General features: G+C 45.5%; 1 protein-coding gene across 2 annotated transcripts in view; it reads left to right on the forward strand.

Annotated features, from left to right (window-relative positions):
• IL20RB (interleukin 20 receptor subunit beta) overlaps window positions 1-24,714 on the forward strand; it is a 140,442-nt gene that overhangs the window by 114,478 nt on the left and 1,250 nt on the right. For both annotated transcript variants that reach the window (XM_073674287.1, XM_073674286.1), the window contains 2 exons: window positions 16,922-17,072; window positions 21,403-21,548. In XM_073674287.1, the coding sequence (XP_073530388.1) occupies window positions 16,922-17,072; window positions 21,403-21,548 (297 nt within the window). The remainder of the gene's footprint in view (window positions 1-16,921; window positions 17,073-21,402; window positions 21,549-24,714) is intronic.

Consider the following 24,714-nt stretch of genomic DNA (forward strand, 5'->3'; position numbering starts at 1 on the left):
CGACCAGAGTTTTTCAGAAAAAATTGATACTTTATTTAAACATAGCATATTAAAATATTATGGTGCTGCAAGAAGAGGGCACAGCTAGCTCACACATTATTCAAGGATTACATAAAGATATGTCAGGGGTATATTAATCCAGCGTCATTGAAATGTATACAAAATATACCAAAAATACATCAAAAGTACATGATTAGCTATGGATAATATATATCCTTCAACAGCAATATGGAATCCGATCGATATTTCAATATATCGAATTAAAGTGAACAGTGCATAGTGCGTAATGTAAGCTTCACTATCTTATTGAACTCACATATAGCCAATCAATTTATAGTAACACATTCGTATGCCTATAAATCTCATATTAAGTCACTCTGACATTGAGGCTATACCTGGCATTAGACCCAATATAAGGTTCTGCCTCTATAGTATCCACACCGTCATATATTAATCAAAAGCACTTACTTGTGGAGGTGAATGAGTATCGCTCGTGCCCTCATGCCCCTACGCGCGTTTCGCCCTCGCTTCGTCGGATGTTGTTTTTTTTTTGGACATGTTAGGTTGCCTTGATCCAAAGGTGGTGCTATCGATGTCGGACAGCGCTGAACACCAGCTGGTGTTTCCACCTCCAAAGAAAATGATGACCTGCCAATCACGCTGGCTGTTGCGGGTAAAGAGGTGGCAGGTCTGAGTCCCAAAACAGGTGTGACTGCTGTCCCCCCAGTCACAGAGGATGAAGAGGCCGCAGATGCACAAGATGTGGCAGACGGTGGCTGGCCCGGCCGGCTAGGCCGCATTGTAGCACAGTGAGCTTCCCACTGCAACTTATGCTTCATATCCATGTGCCGGTTCATGCATGAAGTACTCAAACTATGTATTTTTTGGCCTCTACTTAGCTTTTGCTGACAAATTTTACAGATAACACGAGTTGGATCATCCTTATCGATCTGAAAAAATGCCCAGGCTATGCAAGGCTTAGCACCCTTGCGACCTGAAGAGCCACCACGACTTGTGGTCAGAGGCAGAGTTATGTTTGAGGATGCAGTTGTTGACGTGCTTCCAGTACTACGTCTCTGTCTAGGAAGGTGCAACCTGACCTCGTCGTCACTAGCATCCTCCTCCACCTCCTCTGCTGACCTCATCGACTGGCTGACTGTGGGTTGACAGTAAGTGGGATCTCCAACCTCGTCATCATCACCCTGTGTGTTATCACACCCGCCGTCCTCAGAGCCAACCTCTTCCTGCCCTGACAAAAAACTAAAGTTGTCGCTCCAAACAGGTATTTGAGTCTCATCATCGTCTTCCTCATTGTCTCCACCAACAGGAGTTACAGTTTGGAAACGAGGATCTACATTATGGTCAGAACCTTCTGCGCCTGTTCCTGGATCCGACTCAAAGATTCTGGGCATCAGTGCAGATCATTTCCTCGTCTGGATTCACAGAAGCTCTGGAGCCGACCTCTGATTCCCAGGCTATAGTATGAGTAAACAGCTCTGCAGACTCAACCATCTGTTCTACCCCATATTCAGACGGGCAGTTGGAGACTTGGGAGCTGTGAGGAAGCAAGTGCAATTGGGGTGACACCTCTGAGGACTGGAGTATTTGTGATGTTGAAGTTGAGGTGGAGGAGAGCCCACTTAAAGGAGCCCTTGATATCCGTTGAAGCACCTGCTGTTTTTGTGCCTCATCTGGAATTTGTAGCGATGGGCGTGGCCGTAAGAAAGGGATCTTATCACATTGTCCGCTAAAAGAAGTAGACATCTTAGTTTGGCTGGAAGATGGTCTTTCTTCTGCAGATGTTACTGTTGCTTTAACACCTACCCCACGGACACAACCTTTTTTTCCCTTCCCAACACACCTATTCCCCTTTCCACCAGCAGCAGGCCTTTTTCCACTCATTTTGGTGGTTAACTAATTGACAACTCTGGAGTTGTTTGCACAAAAAACAATGGATGGTAACCGAGCAGAGCTGAGTGGCCAAACTGTGGTATTAGCCCAAAAGTATTGGCTGGGTTAGATGCAGTAAAACAATTTTATTACATACACAGGTGGTGGAGGTTAGTATAGATGGACTAATAGACCAAGTCCCACACACTGCTACAAGCCCAAATATTTTTCCAGAGCTAGATGCAGATTAAAATTATTTTTAATTTGCAACCTGGTGGAGGTTAGTATAGATGGACTAATAGAACAAGTCCCACACACTGCTACAAGCCCAAATATTTTTTCAGAGCTAGATGCAGATAAAAATTATTTTTAATTTGCAACCTGGTGGAGGTTAGAATAGATGGACTAATAGAACAAGTCCCACACACTGCTACAAGCCCAAATATTTTTTCAGCGCTAGATGCAGATAAAAATTATTTTTAATTTGCAACCTGGTGGAGGTTAGAATAGATGGACTAATAGAATGATGCTATGCCCAAAAGGTTTTACTTCACTAGGTGCAGTGAAAAAATTGATATTCTATACACAGGTGGTGTAGCTTGCAACACAGCTAGGCTACTCCACTGACTAACACACACTGCAAGAGGCAAAAAGGGATTAGCTTTGCTAGATTTAGCCAAATGCTGTGAAAAAAACTTGCACAGCACTGGCACAGACCTGCCTCGCAAAAAGTGATAGGAACTGATATAACCTAGCCCTCAAAAGGACTGCAATTACAATTAGTCCCTACTCCCAACCTTTCTATTTAAGAGCACAGACCTGCCTGATAAAAGTCGTAGGAAATGATGTAACCTAGTCCTCAAAAGGACTGCAATCACAACTATTCCCTACTCCCAAGCTATCTGTAGATTTGTGCGAAGATTGGCTTGAAATTAACACTGAAAGTATAGCGCACACAGCAACAGCGGTGCCGTCTAACACGCAGCTGCAGCAGTGAGAAAATGGTGGCGACGGGGAAAATGGCTGGGTCTTATAGGGCAAGGACATGTGACATACACAGCCAATGACACATTCCCTTGCTTGTGTGAAAAAAAGCAGTTCGCTCCATGTGTGCGCTGCTGATAGGCTGACAGATTGCACCTCCCCACTGTAAATGCGGGAAAGAGAAAAAAAAATGGAGATCTTCATTATTCCTGCAGAGATCCATCCCCTGCCCCTCCCCCCACCCCGCTGTACACTCAAACTGCGTATTAACATTAATTTTCAGCATTACTGAGAAAAAATCCAGTTATGATTTTGGTGCATGAACAGATATCGAACATAACCTCGAACAGCCAAATTTTTCTCAAATCGTTCGTGTTCGCCGAACGGCTCGAACACCGCCCAAAACAGCTCGAATTTGAGATTGGCGAACAGTTCGAGTCGAACAACGCTCATCTCTAGTTAGGAGTGAGGTGAGGTGTAAGGACAGTATGTGTTTTTGTTTGTGGCCCTCAAAAGATCCAATGGCGGCCAATCGATTATTGAAAAATTCTGATTCGCTAGAAACCGACAAGTTCCATGAAATTTGTAACAAATTCGATTTGTTATGGATTAATTCTCTCCTATTCACTCAGATTATATGGTAGAAAAATGTACATTCATGCTGTTGATATGATAGAAACCACAATGGAACGGCAGTATCAGTGAGGTCGAATGGTAAGTGTACAATAAATGTTGCGCCCAAGCGTCTATTGTAAATGACAGCCACGGTATAGATAAAAGCAGAGTCTTTAGGTGGCTATATACATTAGATAAAACTTGGATAAATGGCTGATTTTCATTGGGGGGAAAAGTATCAGGGTGGTCGTGAGTGGAGAAATTGCTGTTCACCGAATAAGCGCTTGACAGACAGATATTACCGGTGTATGGCCAGCTTTATTCATATGTTCTGTGTTATAGTCTGCATTATAGCCTAGAGCTGCATGCACAAAGTTGGTTGTGCTATATCAACAGGCTAAAAGTTTGTGGACAGACAAGAACAAAAACACTACACTAACAAGAAAGTCTTGTTTTTCCAACAATAGAAAACTGAGATATACAGACTTCCTTTAACAATAAAATAGTGAAGTGATGATTTTTTTCCTCTACATATTCTTTTGTATTCAGACTGATGGATTTTTTCTTTAAAAGGGAATCTGTCATTAGGATTAACCCTCCTAAGCCGTCTATATGGTTATGTAGGTCATAGGAAGCTGGATAAAATGATATCTTGATATCTGTGATCTGATGTCTTATTCCAGAGAAATCCACATTTTTTTTGAATATGTAAATGAGCTGTTAAGATCTATGGGCAGGACATAGATCTCCCTGAGAATCTGCCTCCAGAGCTTGTTTTATATGAAAGGAGGTGTTATCAGTGTGAGACATGTAATGACTGACAGTCCTGATCTACATATCTCACACTGGTAACTCCTCCTTTCATTTACAATAATCTCTGGATGCAGATTCTCAGAGAGATCTATGTCCAGCCTGTAGATCTTAACAGCTCATTTACATATTAAGAAAAAAGTGGATTTCTCTGGAATAAGACATTTCTCTGGATTGTATATATCAATGTATCATTTTATTCAGCTTCCTATGACCTACATGTCCATATAGACTGCTTAGAAAGGTTAATCCTACTGACGGATTCCATTTAATCAATCTACAGTATTTTCAACAGCCAATCCACCACTCCGATAATTGATAGATTGAATATTGAAAGCTCCGTTGTGGACTTGACAAATATAAGAGGATTTAAGCTATATTCATGTGTCACCCTGGCCTGGATGCCACAAAGGGAGGTTCTCTAGTCAGGGGAACATTAGCATGCAGTACCTCCTGTCTCAGGCCAGTAGGGGGAGCAGGCAGCCCCTATAAAAGCTGGTGCTGGGGGCAGGGTTAGGGAGAACTGGATGACCTGTCTCAGTACTGAGACGTGTCCCGGAGCAGAGCAGAGACAGAAAGTTGTATTGCACCTAAGAGGAAGTGTGGCAGGAGGAGAGCCACAAGCCAGAGACCAGAGGTGAAGTGAGCCTGTCTTGGCAGATAAAGGACTTAATTTACCAGACTTTGGTGTCTGAGGCTGGGAGGATTCCACATCCTACAGCAGAAAACCAGTCCGCAGGGGACTGTATATTCCTTGGCCTAAGAAGCCTGGAGGCTCTGCCACAGCAGAAGGGACCAGTAAAGCCGTACCAGGCCGGGAGCAGAAAGGAACCCACGTCGCAGGCCATACAGGCGAGAGTACACGGTAAGCTCGGAAACGTGGGTTGTTACCTTATAAGGAGGAGATAGCCAGAAGGAGCGCAGAAAGCACGGTAGGCCTACACCCTCACCCTGACCAGGGCCAATCTCCCAATTGCTCTCAGACATCCAGGTCCCCTCCTAGCCGGGACTGTTTATGGGTCAGTTTACCTGTTTTAGTAAAGACCCTAGACTGCAACCTGTTGTCTGTGTGCTCCTTCGCGCCTCCAGCACTACCGGTACTGGGACTCTCACCACCATCACTCCCACCATCCATTATACTGCCCTGGGGCCGCACTCTTCCTGTAGGGAGTCACACTACCCTAGCTGCACACCTCATCAGCCCCAGCGGTCTGCATGCAGCAGCGGTTCCTAATAACCGCAATCCACGGGTGGCATAGACGGACATAATCATCAGCACATAACGGACTACCACTGGCCTGACCACCCTGAGCCACGGAACCGGGTTGCCACTACTACTCCCATCGTTCCCCTACTGCCCAGATCCGAGTGCCCCACGGCCCAGGGGGCGAGTCAGCTTTGGCGTAGTCGGCAGGATTTCGTGCCCGCAACCACCGGGTACTGCGTGCCTTCAAAAGACTGTCAAACCTGCCGTGGTGAAGGTTTCCACCATCCGGAGCCGTTTCTCGCCATTTCCAGCCGTCTCTCGCCATCTTCCATCGGTTCCCGCCATCTTCAGCCGTTTTCCCGCCGTCGGATGCCATCTTCAGGACGCCGCGCGGGAAGAAGAGGGGCGTGGACGCCGAAAGCGCGCGAGACCTGAAGCTCCGCCCCACGCACCGACGCTGCGCAAGGTCCTGGAAGGGAGAGAGAGCTACGCTGACGTCACCAGGACGCGACGCAAGGTCCTCGTCCGGAGCAGCATCAGCGGAGCCGCGGCCTACAGAAGAGGATCGTCGGAAGGTAGGCCACGCTTAACTAGGGGGGAGGAAGCTGTCGGACACAGAGGCGCCCACTACCACCAACGCAGCTGCAGCAGCGGTGATGCCATTTTCCCTGCCCTACATCCCTGGAGCGACCTGGCTGCCTAAGTATTCAGGGGAGCCCCATGCCCTGACTGATTTTAAGGAAAGGCTGTACAGTTTGTTCCAAGTCTACCCCCTGACAGAGGAACAGAAGGTCAGCATACTAACAGGGCAGTTAACTGGCGCAGCCCAAAGGGAGGTAAAATCATGGCCCACTGAGGAGAAAAGGACCGTGAAGGGTATTCTGGCCCAGCTGCGGGGTACCTTTGACACTCGTACCTCCGCTGAAATTAAAATGAGGTTCTATGGATGTAAGCAGCGGGCACAGGACAGCATCAGAGACTATGCCCTAAATTTGCAGGAAGCCCTGAGGGCCATCCAACAAGCTGACCCAGGCAGCGTGCAGGATACGGATAAGCTCCTAACAGAACAGTTCATAGAAGGTCTGCTGTCTAGTGCCCACAGGACCCAGCTGCACCTCATGTTCATTCAGAACCCTGATCTGACCTTTGCCCAATTCAAGGACAGGGCCATAAGGGTGCTCCGTGAATCCGCAACAAGTGGCGCTATAAACCCCCGGCGCCCTGCTCTCACCTACCACCAGGAGGCGGCGCCCTCCTCTATGGACTCCGTGGGGGCTGATGCACAGGCCCTGAACCAAGCCCCGTCGAAAGATCTGCACCACCAAGTCCAGGAGCTGACCAGGAGCGTCGCGGCGTTGACCAGGACCGTCCAGGCGTTACAAGTGGACCCGTCAAGACCCATCGAGCTGGCTTCAAGTCCGGAGGATGTCCCGTGGCATCGACAGAGGAGGATCCCGTCGTTCCGAGGGAGGCCCACAGACCGCTACGCAGAGGATGGACAGCCCATTTGCCGTCGATGCAACCAGCCCGGACACATTTCCAGGTACTGTAATTTAAACGGGTCCAACCTGGAGCAGAGGGCCAACCCCCAGGCATAAGATCACCAGGCCCTTACAATTGGCGTAATAAGTACGTTGGGGGGCGCCCGGTTTTACCCGTGGTGCTGGACGGTATCCCCATGAGCGCCTTGCTGGATACTGGGTCGCAAGTAACCACTATCCCTTATGTACTTTTTAAGCAGTATTGGACTGATGCTGATATCACACGGTATCCAGACAGTAACTTGAGCATCATCGCCAGTAATGGCTTACCCGTGCCGCAGATGAGGTTCAAGGAGATGACCATTAAAATTGGTAAAGTTGAACTACCGGCACAGGGAGTAATTATTGTGGACATTGACCGTCATGAAAGTCACCCTAAAATAACTGTGGGTACTAACATGATTGAAAATTGTCTTTCAGAGGTAATTGTAATTCTACAACAGGTGGCGGTGAATGCTAGTTCCAGCCAACAGAGAGTCCTCAACAAGGAGATAAAAGCCCTGATGAGACGGCAGCAGGTAGAACTGTCTGGTGGTGAGATCGGTAGCGTAAGACTGAGTGACCCATTCCCCATTTCCATGCCTCCCAAAAGTGAAATGATGATCTGGTGTCGGACTGCAATCGGGTTGAGAGGTAGAGACTACCAAGCCATGGTAGAACCCGTGTACTCGGACAGCAGGCCCACCATTTTGACAGCCCGGGGGGTGGTTGATGTCCGCCATGGGAGGGTGCCCGTTCGCATTCTCAACATTGGGGAAAGAGAGGTACACTTACCCAGGTACGCTACACTTGCCAAACTGTTTGTTGTCGAACACAAAGCTATCAGGGCCGTGGAACCCTTGCCTCCATCTCCACAGGCGGAGGGTAATGGCTCCCAGAAACAAAAGGAGGACTGGTGCCAGAAACTCCATGTGGGTGCTGACTCCACTCCCCTGCACCAAAAACAAGGAGTCTACCGGGTGGTACAGGAGTACGAGAGAGTCTTTAGTAAGCACCCTCTAGACTTCGGCAGAGTAAAAGGGATAGAACACCACATCCCCACAGGGAGCCACCCACCAATAAAAGAGAGACACAGACCTGTACCCCCTGCACATTATCAGAACGCAAAGGGCATGCTAAGAGAAATGAAAGAAGCTGGGGTCATTAGAGATAGCTGTAGCCCCTGGGCAGCCCCCTTGGTTCTGGTGAAAAAGAAAGACGGCACCATGAGAATGTGCGTCGACTATAGACAAATCAACCGTATCACCCACAAAGACGCATACCCGCTGCCCAGAATAGAGGAGTCTTTAGCCGCACTAAAATCAGCTAACTTCTTTTCTACTTTGGACCTTACTAGCGGGTACTGGCAGGTTCCTGTGGCAGAGGCTGACAAGGAGAAGACCGCCTTCACCACCCCGATGGGACTGAGTGAGTTTAACTATATGCCCTTCGGGCTCTGCAACGCACCAGGGACCTTCCAGAGGCTGATGGAATGCTGTCTAGGGCACCGAAACTTCGAGACGGTCCTCCTTTACCTGGACGACGTGATCGTCTATTCGAAGACCTACGAGGACCATCTAAAGCACCTGGCCGAGGTGTTCGAAGCCCTGGCAGGCTATGGCCTGAAGGTGAAACCATCGAAGTGTCACCTGCTGAAACCAAAGGTCCAGTACCTAGGGCACGTGGTAAGTGCGGAAGCCCCCGACCCTGACAAAGTCACGGCAATCAAGAGCTGGCCCAGCCCCTCGAACATCAAAGAAGTAAGGCAATTCCTCGGGTTGGTAGGCTACTACCGAAGGTTCATCCCCGGGTTCACTAAGATGGCAGCTCCTATGCAGGACCTCCTGATAGGACAGTCTAAATCCAGAAGTCAAAAGCCACCCTTCAAGTGGGATCAACCGGAAGAGGAGTCCTTCCGCCAGTTGAAGATGGCCCTCACAGGAAATGAGATCCTGGCCTACCCTGATTATGGCCAGCCTTTTATCCTTCACATAGACGCCAGTAATGTGGGACTGGGAGCCGTACTGTCCCAAAACCAACAGGGCAGAGAAAGGGTGATCGCGTACGCCAGCCGGAAGCGGAGGCCCACCGAGAGGAACCCGGAGAATTACAGCTCCTTCAAGCTAGAATTCTTGGCGGTGGTGTGGGCCGTAACGGAACGCTTCAAGCATTACCTGGCCTCCGCAAAGTTCACCGTGTACACGGACAACAACCCGTTGACACACCTGGACAATGCGAGACTGGGTGCCCTGGAACAGCGGTGGATGGCCCGTCTCTCCAACTATGACTTCGTGATCAAGTACCGGGCCGGCAGAACCAATGCCAACGCTGACGCCCTATCGAGAATGCCTCACTTACCTGAAGGTGACGAAGACCCAGAAGAGCTGGAGGAGGTAGAACTCCCCGCGTTTCACCGGTATGGAGCCGCTCAATACTCCCACCGCGTGAAGGAGGAGGATCTAACAACCGTGATGATCAATCCCCTACCTCACCACAGCTGGGCCGAGACCCAAGATAGTGACCCTGCCATCCGCCTAGTGAAAGATCTGCTGACCCAGGAAGACGCCTGCATGGATCCGGATGCTCCAGAGGAAGCCAAGCAGCTATGGAAAGAGAAGAGCAAGCTGTTCCTCTACAAAGGCAAGCTGTGCAGAAGGATTGTCAACCACCGGACCCATGAGCTGACCTGGCAAGTCGTGGTCCCAAGGCGGGATGCAGCTATGGTCCTGGGGGCTTACCATGACAGAGCGGGGCACTTCGGTTGGAAGACACTGGAGTTCCTGCTAAGAGGACGGTTCTTTTGGGTCGGCATGAGAGGGGCTGTAGAGAAGTGGTGCAGAGACTGTGGCCCTTGTCACCTAAGGAGGAAGGACCGTGCCAGCCAGAAGACACCCTTGAGGCCCATCGTCACCCAGCAGCCTCTTGAGCTGGTAGCTCTAGACCACGTCAAATTGGCTCCAAGCCGGTCAGGATACATCTATGCCCTGACAATCGTGGACCACTATTCCCGTTTTCTAGTGGTGGTCCCGGTAAAGTACTTGACAGCCCAAACAGCGGCCAGAGCCTTCCAGCAATACTTCTGCCGCCCACATGGGTATCCGGAACAGGTCCTTACAGACCAGGGTCCAGCGTTCGAAGCTGAAATCTTCCAAGAGTTCTGCAACCTCTATGGCTGTAGGAAGATTCGGACAACGTCTTACCATCCACAAACCAACGGGATGTGTGAGAAAATGAACAATATAATCATTGATCTCCTGAAGACGTTGCCCCTGGAGGAACGCAGCCTGTGGCCAGAAAAACTGCCGGATCTGATAGACTTATACAATCATATCCCGGTGAATGCTACAAACTGCACCCCGGCTTACCTGATGCGAGCCAGACCAGGTAAGCTGCCCGCAGACCTGGAGATGGGAGTCCTGACACCTGAGGACACCTCCCCGGATGCGGACTGGGATACGGAAAGGCAACTGCAGTATAAGAAGGTACAGGAGAGTGTGGAGAAGAGCCTGGCCCAGGTGAGAGAGAGGCAAGAAAAACTCTTCAACACGCCCCTGCTGGTCCCCTAGAACCTGGTGAGCAAGTCCTGAAGCGGAAGAGAAGGCTACATAAGTTGGGGGACCAGTGGGAAAGGGAACCCTACACCGTACTGCAGTCTGATCACGACAACCCGAAGGTGTGCGTGATCACCAAGGACGGAGGAGAAACCACTAGTACCGTCTCCAGGGACCACCTCAAAAGATGCCCCGAGCAACTCCGTAGTGCAGAAGAGGATCAAAGTGACCTTGAACCCGCAGAGGACAAGGAAGAAATGATCAGCACCGTTCTCGGAGAGTTCCCTCAGTCCTGGACTCGGATAAACGATGCCATAGTGGTACCCGTCCTGCATTTCCTGCAACCGGTACAGCAACAACCAACACCAGAGCCGGAAGGTGAAGAAGAGCAAGCAGTTCCAGAGGCAGAAGAGCCTGAACCAGCAGCCGAGGAGAATCAACCCTCTGCTGACAGTGAGCCTGCCATGGCTGCGGTAAGCCAAAGGACCCGCAGACAGCTGCCTGCCCTGCCTGTAAGTCCAGCTGGTAGCTGTACCCCTAACGCTAGTGGGGAAAGCCAGGCCGGTCCACCACCAGACAGTGGGTTAAGGAGGTCAACCAGGAGCACAAAGGGGCAGATACCCGTTCGCTGGAGAATATAGAGTGCACTAAAATTGTAAATAACCCTGTTACCAAATGTTGAAATGCTTGCCAAGTTACCTGCGTGATTATTAATAGCGTGTTTCAGTTTCTTGCAGTTACCGTAAGGACTCAAAGGTTATGGACCCTTTTATAACCGGGACCTTGTATGGACTGCGTTCGGAGCCTAACCAAGGAATGAACTAAGTCTGTAAAGGACTTGGGGTAGGACAGACCCCCACCTGGTTAAGGCTCCCGTTGTTCTGGTGATATGGACACCCGGTCACAGACCACACTGTGACCTTAAGAACTCAAGCTGTGTTACTAGGGGGGAATGTGTCACCCTGGCCTGGATGCCACAAAATATATTAAAGCTGAGAGCAAGGGGGATGTTCTCTAGTCAGGGGAACATTAGCATGCAGTACCTCCTGTCTCAGGCCAGTAGGGGGAGCAGGCTGCCCCTATAAAAGCTGGTGCTGGGGGCAGGGTTAGGGAGAACTGGATGACCTGTCTCAGTACTGAGACGTGTCCCGGAGCAGAGCAGGGACAGAAAGTTGTATTGCACCTAAGAGGAAGTGTGGCAGGAGGAGAGCCACAAGCCAGAGACAAGAGGCGAAGTGAGCCTGTCTTGGCAGATAAAGGACTTAATTTACCAGACTTTGGTGTCTGAGGCTGGGAGGATTCCACATCCTACAGCAGATAACCAGTCCGCAGGGGACTGTATATTCCTTGGCCTAAGAAGCCTGGAGGCTCTGCCACAACAGAAGGGACCAGTAAAGCCGTACCAGGCCGGGAGCAGAAAGGAACCCACGTCGCAGGCCATACAGGCGAGAGTACACGGAAATCTCGGAAACGTGGGCTGTTACCCTATAAGGAGGAGATAGCCAGAAGGAGCGCAGAAAGCACGGTAGGCCTACACCCTCACCCTGACCAGGGCCAATCTCCCAATTGCTCTCAGACATCCAGGTCCCCTCCTAGCCGGGACTGTTTATGGGTCAGTTTACCTGTTTTAGTAAAGACCCTGGACTGCAACCTGTTGTCTGTGTGCTCCTTCGCGCCTCCAGCACTACCGGTACTGGGACTCTCACCACCATCACTCCCACCATCCATTATACTGCCTTGGGGCCGCACTCTTCCCGTGGGGAGTCACACTACCCTAGCTGCACACCTCATCAGCCCCAGCCGTCTACATGCAGCGGCGGTTCCTAATAACCGCAATCCACAGGTGGCGTAGTCGGACATAATCATCAGCACATAACGGACTACCACTGGCCTGACCACCCTGAGCCACGGAACCGGGTTGCCACTACTCCCATCGTTCCCCTACTGCCCGGATCCGAGTGCCCCACGGCCCAGGGGGCGAGTCATTCACACATCATGATTTTCTTGGCGTCAATTTTCTGCAGCAAAATCTGATCTCTCAAGGGAGATTTGTTCAGGATTTTTCTTGCAGTTTTGGTGATTTTTTGGTGCATTTTTTCAGAGTTTTTTTCACTGTCCGTCTGTCTCTTTTTATGCATGTACATGAAGTTCAGTGAAAAAAAAAAAACATTCTATTTTGGCATCACCACCCATTACTTATGGGTGAAAAAACGTTGAAAGAAGTGACATGCTCTATTTTCCAGAAAGCCATGCTAGGCACAAAATCCTGAAATAAAACCCATGATGTGTGAACTAAGAATTCTGGAATCTCATAGACTTTGCTGGTACTGCAAAACGCAAATGAAAATTTGCATAAAAAAACGCTGAAAAAACCATGATGTGTGAACATACCCTTACCATCTAACACAACTTTAGTGCAATTTTACAAGTTTTTAAGAAGTTTAAGAAAAGTTTTATCATGACTTGAAATACAGTATAAAGCTCATGTAAACAAACCTATTTGGGATCCATATCATACTGATGTCAAATATTGCTACCAGATTGGAACACAAATATTGCAGGATGTGTAGTTTTTTTTCCTGGTACTAAAGTAAATAAGTTATCAGGATAACATATATACAATGAAGCAATAAAATCACATACAAAGTATTTTCTGAAGAATGTAATGTAATATTGCAGTGTAGAGCGCCCTCTGCTGGCTAGTAAAATACTGCATTCCTAAAAAGAACAATAATACTACCTAATGTGTGTGCGCTTGTAGATGGGGCAGAGTGAGTGTGCGAGTGTGCCGTACCGCACGGTGTGCGAGAGAGACCTGTTTAAACACCAGACTAAGTATAGGGCTGAGTTCAGCCATCAAGGAGCGATCTGGTGGGCTGAAAATGTGACAGTGAGTGACAGAAGATTAGGAAAGATCAGATCCCCTGTACTTTTCTTGTAATATGGTGCAACTACACACGCCAATTTCAGGTCATTTACACAAGCACCAATCTACTATATACAAGTTGTTTTGCACACATTTATGATGAAGACACAACAATCATTAATTTGGCTTCATACACATTCCTCAAACTTTGAAAAAGTAGAAAGCAGGACGCATAGGTGGCATTTTTTTACGCCAAGTATAATGTTCCACAGTTTATTCACTCACACACAGTATGATGTCCCCCACAGTACGTCCCCCCACACAGTATGATGCCTCCACAGACCATCCACAGTATGATGTCCCCACAGTTTACACACACACACATTACTGGAATCAGGGTCTCTGCCTCTACATTATGATGCTCTCAAATTAAGTGGCAAAAAACCCAGTGACAGATTCCCTTTAAGGTGCATCTTCTGTTAACTCTGCATTAGAGCTCATTCATACATTAGTAATAATAATCCGCTGCGTAAATGCACAAAAAACACACATGCGGTTTTTACTCATGCGGATTTTCCTCATCTAATGCAAGTCTATGGGGAAAATCCGCATGCGTTTCCACAAGAGAAATAGACATGCTGCAGATCTGAAAAACGCACCTCATGTCAGATTCTGCGGGTGATCCGCAGGTGCACAAAACCACATAGTGGGCTTGGGATTTCTAGAAATCCCATCCACTATGCTGTAACATCTGGCCGCTGCAGTTTTGACCCAGCATAAAAAAGCAGGGTCAAAACCGCAGCAAATCCGCACCGTGTGCACATACCCTAATGATTGGTACACCTGGAAAAAGAGTGTGAATATCCCACACAAATTATAATAGATATGATATAGATCAATGATAGATATGCTCAGTGTTGGACTGGGGTACCAAGGGCCCACCAGTAACCAACTCCAGGGCCCCACTTTTCAGCTTCATACAAATGTGACTTCATCCTCAATCACAAATCTATATAACAATGAACTGGGTAGATTGTTAAATGAATAAGATGCCACCTTTCTCTGTACATAGTGATTCAAATATTATGTGCCAAGTACTGCTCATATAAGAGGGTGGTGGACCACTCCTGCACAGGGGCCCACCAGAGGATTCTCCTGTTCTGCTGTGGGCCAGTTCAAGCCTGGAAATAGTAATCCAAAAGATCATCTATATTATACATTATTAAATATCTCCAAAAATTGCATGTATAATGCATAATGCAATGCAAAAAAAAAAAAAAAGAGCATGGACCGCACCTCCAAAAAATCATACATTGATCTAATGCCTCTTGCCAAAAATATATATAACTGAACATGAGGTTTTAGTGTAACATTCTGATCAGACTGTATGAAGCCCACTGCCACGTCACGGCAAACCTCTTAGTGGGTCCTAACGTTTCCTGTCTAAAAGAAGTGGCGCCGTGCACCAACCACCACCGCAGCAGCAATGCACGAGCAGGGCGGGCGGCCTGGTACCTCACAGCACCCATGCTGCAAGACCGAGTCCCCATGACTCCAGGCCATGCCGCCCCACAAGCACAAAGCCACAGCAACAATGGTTGACACACTGCACCAACACCACATGAAAGGAGCATTGTGACTCACCTTCCTCAAGCTCTCAAGTGAGAGCAAAAATAGGCTAGACCCTCTTTGCAGTCTCCTGCTAATTAAAATCACCTGTGCCAAATGGGAGGAGTGCTGATCCAAGAAAGGAAAAAGAACATGTGCACTCCTCCCTTTTGGCATTTGGTGTGGAAAACATTCTGCATAGCAAGTATGCTTTAGAACATAAAAGTGTTAATAGTTCATTTTTATTAACTAACAAAATGCATAGGGAATGAAAGAAAAAATAAATTTAAATCAGATCAATATTTGGTGTGACCGCCCTTTGCCTTCAAAATATCATTAAAACATCAATTCTTCTGAATTTACTTACACACAGTTTTTGGAGGCACTCGGCAGCGAGGTTGTTCCAAACATCTTGGAGAACTAACCACAGATCTTCTATGGATGTAAGCTTGTGCAAATCCTTCTGTCTCTTCATGTTATCCCAGACAGACTCGATGATGAGATAAGGACTCTGTGGGGCCATATCATCACTTTTGGGACCCCTTGTTCTTCTTTACTCTGAATATAGTTCTTAATGACATTGGCTGTGTGTTTGGGGTCATTGTCCTGCTGCCTTATTTGACCTCACGTCAACAGAATAGCTCTTCCTCTTCCGACCTGTTCTGTGGAAAGAGCGTCACTGATAATGTGATGCTGTTGGACAATCGGCTCCCCAGAGTTAGGCAGCGGACCTCCAGCTGTCAATTGGAATGAAATTGGCAGTGATGTCCTACCAACAGAGTAAAGAGGAAGAGAAAAAGCTGCTCAGTTGATGTGACGTTAATGGAAACTGCAGAATCGACAGAGGAGCAGTCCATGACCTCTCTGAGCTGGCAAAAGATTGGCTCTGGGCAAAACAGGGAGGTAGTTAGCAACCACCTGCCTGTGAGTTCTTAGACCATAAGAAAAAAATACAAAAGTCCCAGATAACCCCTTTGATAAATCTATCTGTAAGTTAGTGGTTAGCCTGTTCCTGATACTCTACACCAGCTTTTTTCCCACAGTTTACCAGCATGGTAGAAAAATGTAAAAATTTAACCATCCTATGATTTTTTTGTAAAGATTTTGTGGCTTTTTTGGTCCTTAGTTAAGATCCAGACTGGCACAATCTCCTTGATAAATGTGGGACATTCAACTCTACCATGTGTTGTCCTACTGTTATATAAATAAAAAAGAGGTGATGGCCCCAACTATACCTTTAATTGAAACTGTTGACCACAGTGGTTGTGCAAGTGTTGGGCGGTGTACACATTTGTACATTCACAGACAGGGGTGTTTAGAAGATAATTACAGCGAAAGTTGCTTGCTAGCAGTTGTGAGGACACACAAAGCTGCTAAATAAGGCAATTTTACAACACTTTATAGAATAGCACACTATCAAAAACTCTGCATTAGAGCTCATTCTTACATTAGTAATAATAATCGGTCTGAGTTTCGTCAGTGTTTTTTTTTTTATCACAGTTTGTCAGAGTTTATCAGAGTGTCAGTTTCTTCCATCAAAGTTTGGTTTGATTCTCATCAATTTATCTCAGATCTGTATCTTTTCCTGTCTAGCAGTCCGTGCAATGGACGGCATTCGGATGGCATCTGACTGCTGTCCCATTTTCTTCGCTGACCTATAAAGTTGCATTGCAGATTCTAATCCGACACTCGGATCAATATCAGACATGTTTCTGTATTTTTGCGTGGACCACTCATTCTGCGAAAAATCATGGACATGTGAATAATCCCGTACGAATGCTATGCGTGAAGACATGGCTGGCTCTTGTACGCAATAAACGAATGTCTGGATGAGCCCATACAATATATTCTCTTTTTTTTTTTATTGCAGATGAAATATAAAAAAACAAGCAGCTACGATTCATCCATATTTTTAGAGAAAGCAGAGGAAGGTAAAGAGTACTGTGCACAGGTCATCGCATACGCAAGTTCCATCAATAAGAATAGCAGCAACAGTCAAACAGTCTGTATCCAGGTACAAGGTAAGATTAACATAATGGTAGATGTAATATTAATATACTCAAGTTATTAGACTTCAAATCTGACTTTATTTAAAACTTAAAGGGAATCTGTCTTCAGATTTTTACCAACCAAACTGAGAACAGCAAAATGTCAGTGCAGAGACTTTGATTCCAGAGATGTGTCACTTGCTGGTCTGCTTGCTGTCATTTTTATAAAATCACTGTTTTATCTGCTGCAAATCTAGCAGTTTTCTGAATGCTGAGCTCTGTATAACCCCACCCACACCTCTGATTGACAGCTTTTTTTCACATCTACTTTGTATACAGAAAGCTGCCAATCAGTGGTGGGGGCAGGGTTATACAGAGCTCATGAATATGGAGGACTACCTGGCAGTAGGTTTACTGGTCCTCTAGTGATGATCAGTGTTTTTATCAAAACTACAGCAAGCAGCCCAATAAGTGACACATTACTGGAATCAGGGTCTCTGCCTCTACATTATGATGCTCTCAAATTAAGTGGCAAAAAACCCAGTGACAGATTCCCTTTAAGGTGTGTCTTCCGTTAACACGAATATACTATTTCCCCGTTCAAGGACAAAAGCTCCCAAGGCAATTATAGCAAATTGTACCCATCCAGTCATTAAATAATACTGCCAGAGATTGGCAGAGAATACTTTTATGTAATAAATATAGTAATCATAATACATACAAACCTGCAATATTAGTATTACTATTACTACTACTAGTAAAGTTGTAGAATTTTAAGTACAACAGTATTCAAATTATCACTGTACATGAATAAAAAAAAATACAGTACCTAAATAATACTGCTCTATTGAGCCCAAATAATACATTATACGGAATATATAAAATGCTGCTCATCCATTTATCAAATATTACTGCCATACAAGGATCAATAATACCATCATAATGTGACTAAACAATTCTATCATAAAGTGTCCAAATCATGCTGCCATATAGTGCTCAATTAGTACCATCATGCAGTATATACAGTATATATTATGTTACCATGCAGTATATATGTGTGTGTGTGTATATATATATATATGTGTATATATATATATATATATATATATATATATATACAGTACAGATCAAAGTTTGGACACACCTTCTCATTTAAAGATTTTTCTGTATTTTGATGACTATGAAAATTGTACATTCACACTGAAGGCATCAAAACTATGAATTAACACATGTGGAATTATATACTTAACAAAAAAGTGTGAAACAACTGAAAATATGTTTTATATTCTAGGTTCTTCAAAGTAGCCACCTTTTGCTTTGATGACTGCTTTGCACACTTTTGGCATTCTCTTGATGAGCTTCAAGAGGTAGTCACCGGAAATGGTCTTCAAACAATCTTGAAGGAGTTCCCAGAGATGCTTAGCACTTGTTGGCCCTTTTGCCTTCACTCTGCGGTCCAGCTCACCCCAAACCATCTCAATTGGGTTCAGGTCTGGTGACTGTGGAGGCCGCTCATCTGGCGTAGCACGACATCACTCTCCTTCTTGGTCAAATAGCCCTTACACAGCCTGGAGGTGTGTTTGGGGTCATTGTCCTGTTGAAAAATAAATGATGGTCCAACTAAACGCAAACCGGATGGAATAGCATGCTGCTGCAAGATGCTGTGGTAGCCATGCTGGTTCAGTATGCCTTCAATTTTGAATAAATCCCCAACAGTGTCACCAGCAAAGCACCCCCACACCATCACACCTCCTCCTCCATGCTTCATGGTGAGAACCAGGCATGTAGAGTCCATCCGTTCACCTTTTCAGCGTTGCACAAAGACACGGTGGTTGGAACCAAAGATCTCAAATTTGGACTCTTCAGACCAAAGCACAGATTTCCACTGGTCTAATGTCTATTCCTTGTGTTCTTTAGCCCAAACAAGTCTCTTCTGCTTGTTGCCTGTCCTTAGCAGTGGTTTCCTAGCAGCTATTTTACCATGAAGGCCTGCTGCACAAAGTCTCCTCTTAACAGTTGTTGAAGAGATGTGTCTGCTGCTAGAACTCTGTGTGGCATTGACCTGGTCTCTAATCTGAGCTGCTGTTAACCTGCGATTTCTGAGGCTGGTGACTCGGATAAACTTATCCTCAGAAGCAGAGGTGACTCTTGGTCTTCCTTTTCTGGGGCGGTCCTCATGTGAGCCAGTTTCTTTGTAGCGCTTGATGGTTTTTGCAACTGCACTTGGGGACACTTTCAAAGTTTGCCCAATTTTTCATACTGACTGACCTTCATTTCTTAAAGTAATGATGGCCACTAATTTTTCTTTACTTAGCTGCTTTTTTCTTGCCATAATACAAATTCTAACAGTCTATTCAGTAGGACTATCAGCTGTGTATCCACCAGACTTCTGCACAACACAACTGATGGTCCCAACCCCATTTATAAGGCAAGAAATCCCACTTATTAAACCTGACAGGGCACACCTGTGAAGTGAAAACCATTTCCGGTGACTACCTCTTGAAGCTCATCAAGAGAATGCCAAGAGTGTGCAAAGCAGTCATCAAAGCAAAAGGTGGCTACTTTGAAGAGCCTAGAATATAAGACATATTTTCAGTTGTTTCACACTTTTTTGTTAAGTATATAATTCCACATGTGTTAATTCATAGTTTTGATGCCTTCAGTGTGAATGTGCAATTTTCAAAGTCATGAAAATACAGAAAAATCTTTAAATGAGAAGGTGTGTTCAAACTTTTGATCTGTACTGTATATATATATATATATATATATATATATATGAACATATTATATATATATATATATATATATATATATATACACACACACATACATACACACACATATATATATACAGTATATATATTGTGATAGATCGGCTCACTCGGCTGCACACAGCGGTAGACACAGGAACACTGTCTCTTTAAGTACTTCACTGGTTTATTATATACATGCGGCATAAACCATGGCTAAGTAAAAATAAACACGGCCCTTTGGACAGAACAGGAAAACAAAACAAAATGGTATAGCAGAGATCATAGGCCTGCGGGGAACCGCCCGCTCAGTGTTAGCAAAACACACGGTTCATTTTAGCACAAACACAAGCACCTCTCTGGAGTTAGCCTCTCCAGACACACTGAACACCTAATAACTCAAAAGGCTGGCTATTTATATCCCAGACCACACCCTGGGGTGGAGATAAAGTGAACACCCTCCCACCTGCTCTACAGCTGTTCACATAAAACCTAACCTATTAAAAATGGCCAATTAACCTCTCTCATCACTTAGTGTGCTGGAGCAAATTTCTAGGTTTCTAATAGCCTCAGTGAAACATATCTCCCCTCCAGTACTTTGCCAGTGACTTTGTCACAATATATTATAGACTTTCAGCACTCTGGTAGCAGTTTGGATACACACCGGCACAAGGTTTTTCTATCAAAACAGCATAAAGTTTATTGTTCATCATAAACTTTCCAGCTCCAGTCCAAAGACCGGCTTTCTCCAATACAAATGAACAACACAAACAGTCCTTTCCTCAGGCACAATGAAATAAAGTAAATGTAGCAGCCTCGTCAATCTTTGTATTCCAGTCAGTATTAGCTCAAGCAGTTTAAACATGTTCACTACTGTTGAGTAGTCTTGAGCAAATTTGTTTGGCATTTCAAATTCGGGTTCGTGTTCGGGGTTCCGAATTTGAAATGCCGAACAAATTCGCTCAACACTAATGTTGAGCACACTTGTTACTTGAGTTTGCCGAGGTGCTTAGGTGACATGTTCAGGTCACAAAACATGCGTGGATTGCTTTTCAAACACGAGCAATCCCCACATTTTATGGCTGTCTAACAGCTGCGAAACATACGGCCACGGGGATGCGAACATCTCACTCGAGCACCTGCTCTAGTAATAATGGACCCGAACAAAAACAGATGCAAAATGAAAACCAAAGCGTGGTATTTTAAATTGATCCAGTTTTTTTTTTTTACGACAGATCACTTTAATAATAATAATTTTTATTTCTATAGCACCAACATATTCCGCAGCACTTTACGTTACAGAAGGAACTTGTACAGACAATAAAGACATAACAGATACCAAGAGGAGTGGGGGTCCTGCTAGCAAGGTTACAATCTATGAACCGAAACTTTGATTTTCAATTTGCATGTGTTTTTGCTCCATTTGTGACCGATGCATTTTTTTTATGCTGGATCCCCAACAAACTCATGAAAAAAGCCTTCTGCACTGCTTTTGAGGGGCAATTATCCCATTCACAAGTTGAAGACAAAATACAGTATATGTCTACAGCTGACTTATAGAGGAATATGATAATGTGCCTGAATAACTGTGACCCTCCTCTCTATTCCTGTAGAAGTTAAGCAATCGGGGCTGTACATCGGGCTTCTGTGTGTATTTGGAGTAGTTCTGGCATTTGTACCAATAGTTTTAGCAGTCTGGAAGTCTGCCACTGTGATAAGATACTTCTGCTGTCCAGATGAAGATATTCCTGATGTATTGGTAAGAAAATGCAGTTTATATCACTCTACCTATTTTTGTAACGAGGATTATCAAGTGATTGATGGGGTGAAATTATTAAAATTTTCCATTAAAATGTATAATTTTCTTAAAAATTTAAAGTCATTGTTACTGCATAGAGAAATCACTTAATTTTCCATTTCATAGAAAACAGAGGGACTGATCTCTTTGCACATATAGAAAACACTGCGCCACATCATGAACTTGACAAAAAGATCTCGGTAACAGGAAGTAGTAAATCTTTTAGTTTTGCTTTCTCTTCTGGGATTCACTACTATTTCTCTCTCTATATATACATACACACACACATATATGTATATAGATATATATACTCCTTCGTATATACAGTGGCATGTAAAAGTTGGGCACCCCTGTTCAAAATTACTGTTATTGTGAACAGTTAAGCAAGTTGAAGATTAAATGATCTCTAAAAGGCCTAAAGTTAAAGATGACACATTTCCTTTGTATTTTAGGCAAAAACATATATATATATTTTCAGCTTTTACATTTTAAAAATTACAAAAAGGAAAATGGGCCGATGCAAAAGTTTGGGCACCCTTGGAGATTTGTGTGCTCACATAACTTTGACCAAAGTTTCAGACCTTATTTAGCCTGTTAGGGTTATGGCTTGTTCGCTATCATTGTTAGGAAAGGCCAGGTGATGTAAATTTCCCAGCTTTATAAAAACCCAGCCTCCTCTAACCTCTAAACAGCAGCCATGGGTTCTTCTAAGCAGCTGCATAGTACTCTGAAACTGAAAATGGTGGAGGCCCAAAGCAGGAGAAGGCTAAAATAAGATAGTAAAGTGTTTTCAAGTTGCCCTTTCCTCAGTTGCCATTAGGCTATTAATAACAGCTCACAGCTGTTTGTTTAGCCGCAACGTCCCCATGATCAGCAACCAGCAGCGCTTTGGACTCAGAGTATTTTAGCTGCGTCCAAAATGTTGTGTTCTAATGCCACACTTTTGTTGTCAATACATGCGAATCCACAGTATGCAATGACACTTCAATCAGTGAAAATCTGCAGTGGAGACGCTACAGAAATTGACATGCTGCGGGTGAGATTGGGTACATGCCCACAATCAGGAGTCGCTGCAGGTTTGAAGCTGCGTGTTTATGAAGAGTCAAATCCGCAGCGTCCAGATGTTACAGCATAGTGGATGGGATTTCTAGAAATCCCATTTCCACTATGTGTGCATCTGAGGCTGTGGATCACCTGTGGACACTGACATGCGGCGCGTCTTTCAGGACCACAGCATGTCAAATTCTCTTGCAGAGTCGCTAGTCTCCGCAACAGAAATTTGACCACTAGAATGTCTTGAATGTATGAACCCATGTGGATTTACATGCGTTCAATAGAATGCAGCGTTTTGGACGCAGCAAAAATATGCTGCGTCCAAAGCGCTGCTACGCCTGGATTGTGGGCACATAGCCTAAAATAAAATAAAAATGGCGTGGGCTCCTGCGTCATTTTCATAATCAGTAGAAGGAAAGCCGACCACTGGGAGCTGATGTTAGTAGTCAGGGAAGGGGCCACTAGCCAAAAATGTTCCCTGGCTATTAATAACAGCCCACAGCTGTTTGCTTGGCCTTTACTGGCTAGATTACAGGGGGACCACAGAACAAAAAAATTGACGTAGGGTCCCCCTATAAAATCTAACCAGCAAAGGCTAAAGCAGACAGCTGTGGGCTGATAGTAATAGCCAGGGAAGGGGCCATGGATCCTGGCCCCCTCTGCGGCTAATAATATCAGCTCTCAGCAGCCCCAGAAATGGTGCCTCCATAAGATGCGCCAAATCTGACGCTTAGCCTCCGCTCTTCCCACTGCCATGTAGAGGTGGCGAGTGGGGTAATAAGGTTGGGGTTCATGTCAGCCTTGTATTGGTGGCTGACATGAAGCTTAGGTTAGTAATGGATGTCGTCTATAAGACGCCTCCATTATTAACCCCGTAGTAATGTTTTCGACCTTTTTTCAAATAAAGTCATGGCCAGAATAAAGTCTTTTATCCAAATAAAATTCCACACGGTTTTAATCTTTTATTTAAAAATAAAAAACACCGTATACTCACCTAACGCCCAATCCCCGAAGCCCTCGTCTCCTGTAAAAAAATAAAAAAAATAAAAAACAATCATATCCCTCCCCTGTGCGCTGTTATGACTTAATCTGAGTGTCCCATGATGATCCGGGTCACTTCTACAGCAGTCACACCAGCAATCACTGATGTCACTGTTGTAGAAGACAGCATTCTATACACTGACAGGAGTGTAATCACTCCTGTCAGTGTACATTGCTGCACTGCTGGGGCTGAGTTTACCAGAGTTCACCAGCTGAAAATCAGCTGATAGCTCCGGTGCCCTCACTTACTGCATCAGTGTTGTGTGGGAAAATTCCCATGCAGCACTGATGCCGTAAGTGAGGTCCGGGAGCTCGTCAGCTGATCTTCAGCTGATGAACTCCGGTGAACTCAGTCCCAGCAGTGCAGCGATGTACACTGCCGGGAGCGATCGTGCTCCCGTCAGTGTACTGCCGGCTGCCGGGTGATAGGGTCGTCGTGGGACATCGGGAAGACGGCGGACAGGTGAGAATAAAAGGTGTTTTTTATTTTAATATAGATTTTTACTTTTTTTTTAAACACAGCACACAGACGCCGGCTGAGGAGACTACTTCTCCTCTCAGTGGCGCTTACTCCCGCTGTCATCAGCGGGAGCGGCCATCGGATGATGGGAGGAGTAGTCTCCCGCGGTCCATTCTTTGTGCATTTTTGCGGCGTTTTTGACTCATTAACTTGAATTGAGTCAGTCAAATACGCAGCAAACATCCGCAGCAACTAAATTTATACCTGCGGTTTTGCTGCGGATTTGACTGACTCGATTCAAGTCTATGGGAGAAAAACACTGCAGAAATGCACAAAGAATTGACACGCTGCAGACTTAAACGCAATGACAATCCTGACAGGAAAATTCCTGATCATGTGCACAGCACTTCAGGATTGTCACTGCATTAGCTGGCACACGGATTACCTAGTATTTCTGGTGCTTTTCCGAGCGTAAAAACCACTGAGAAAACACATCAAAAACGCACAGTGTGCACATAGTCTAAGGACGGTTTGACTGTTTGAAATAGTTTGAGTTTTTTTACTGTTTTGTGG

Source organism: Phyllobates terribilis, unplaced genomic scaffold, assembly GCF_046119375.1.
Source record: "Phyllobates terribilis strain yellow unplaced genomic scaffold, ASM4611937v1 Scaffold_3__8_contigs__length_932513732, whole genome shotgun sequence".
NCBI classification, from domain to species: Eukaryota; Metazoa; Chordata; class Amphibia; order Anura; family Dendrobatidae; genus Phyllobates; species Phyllobates terribilis.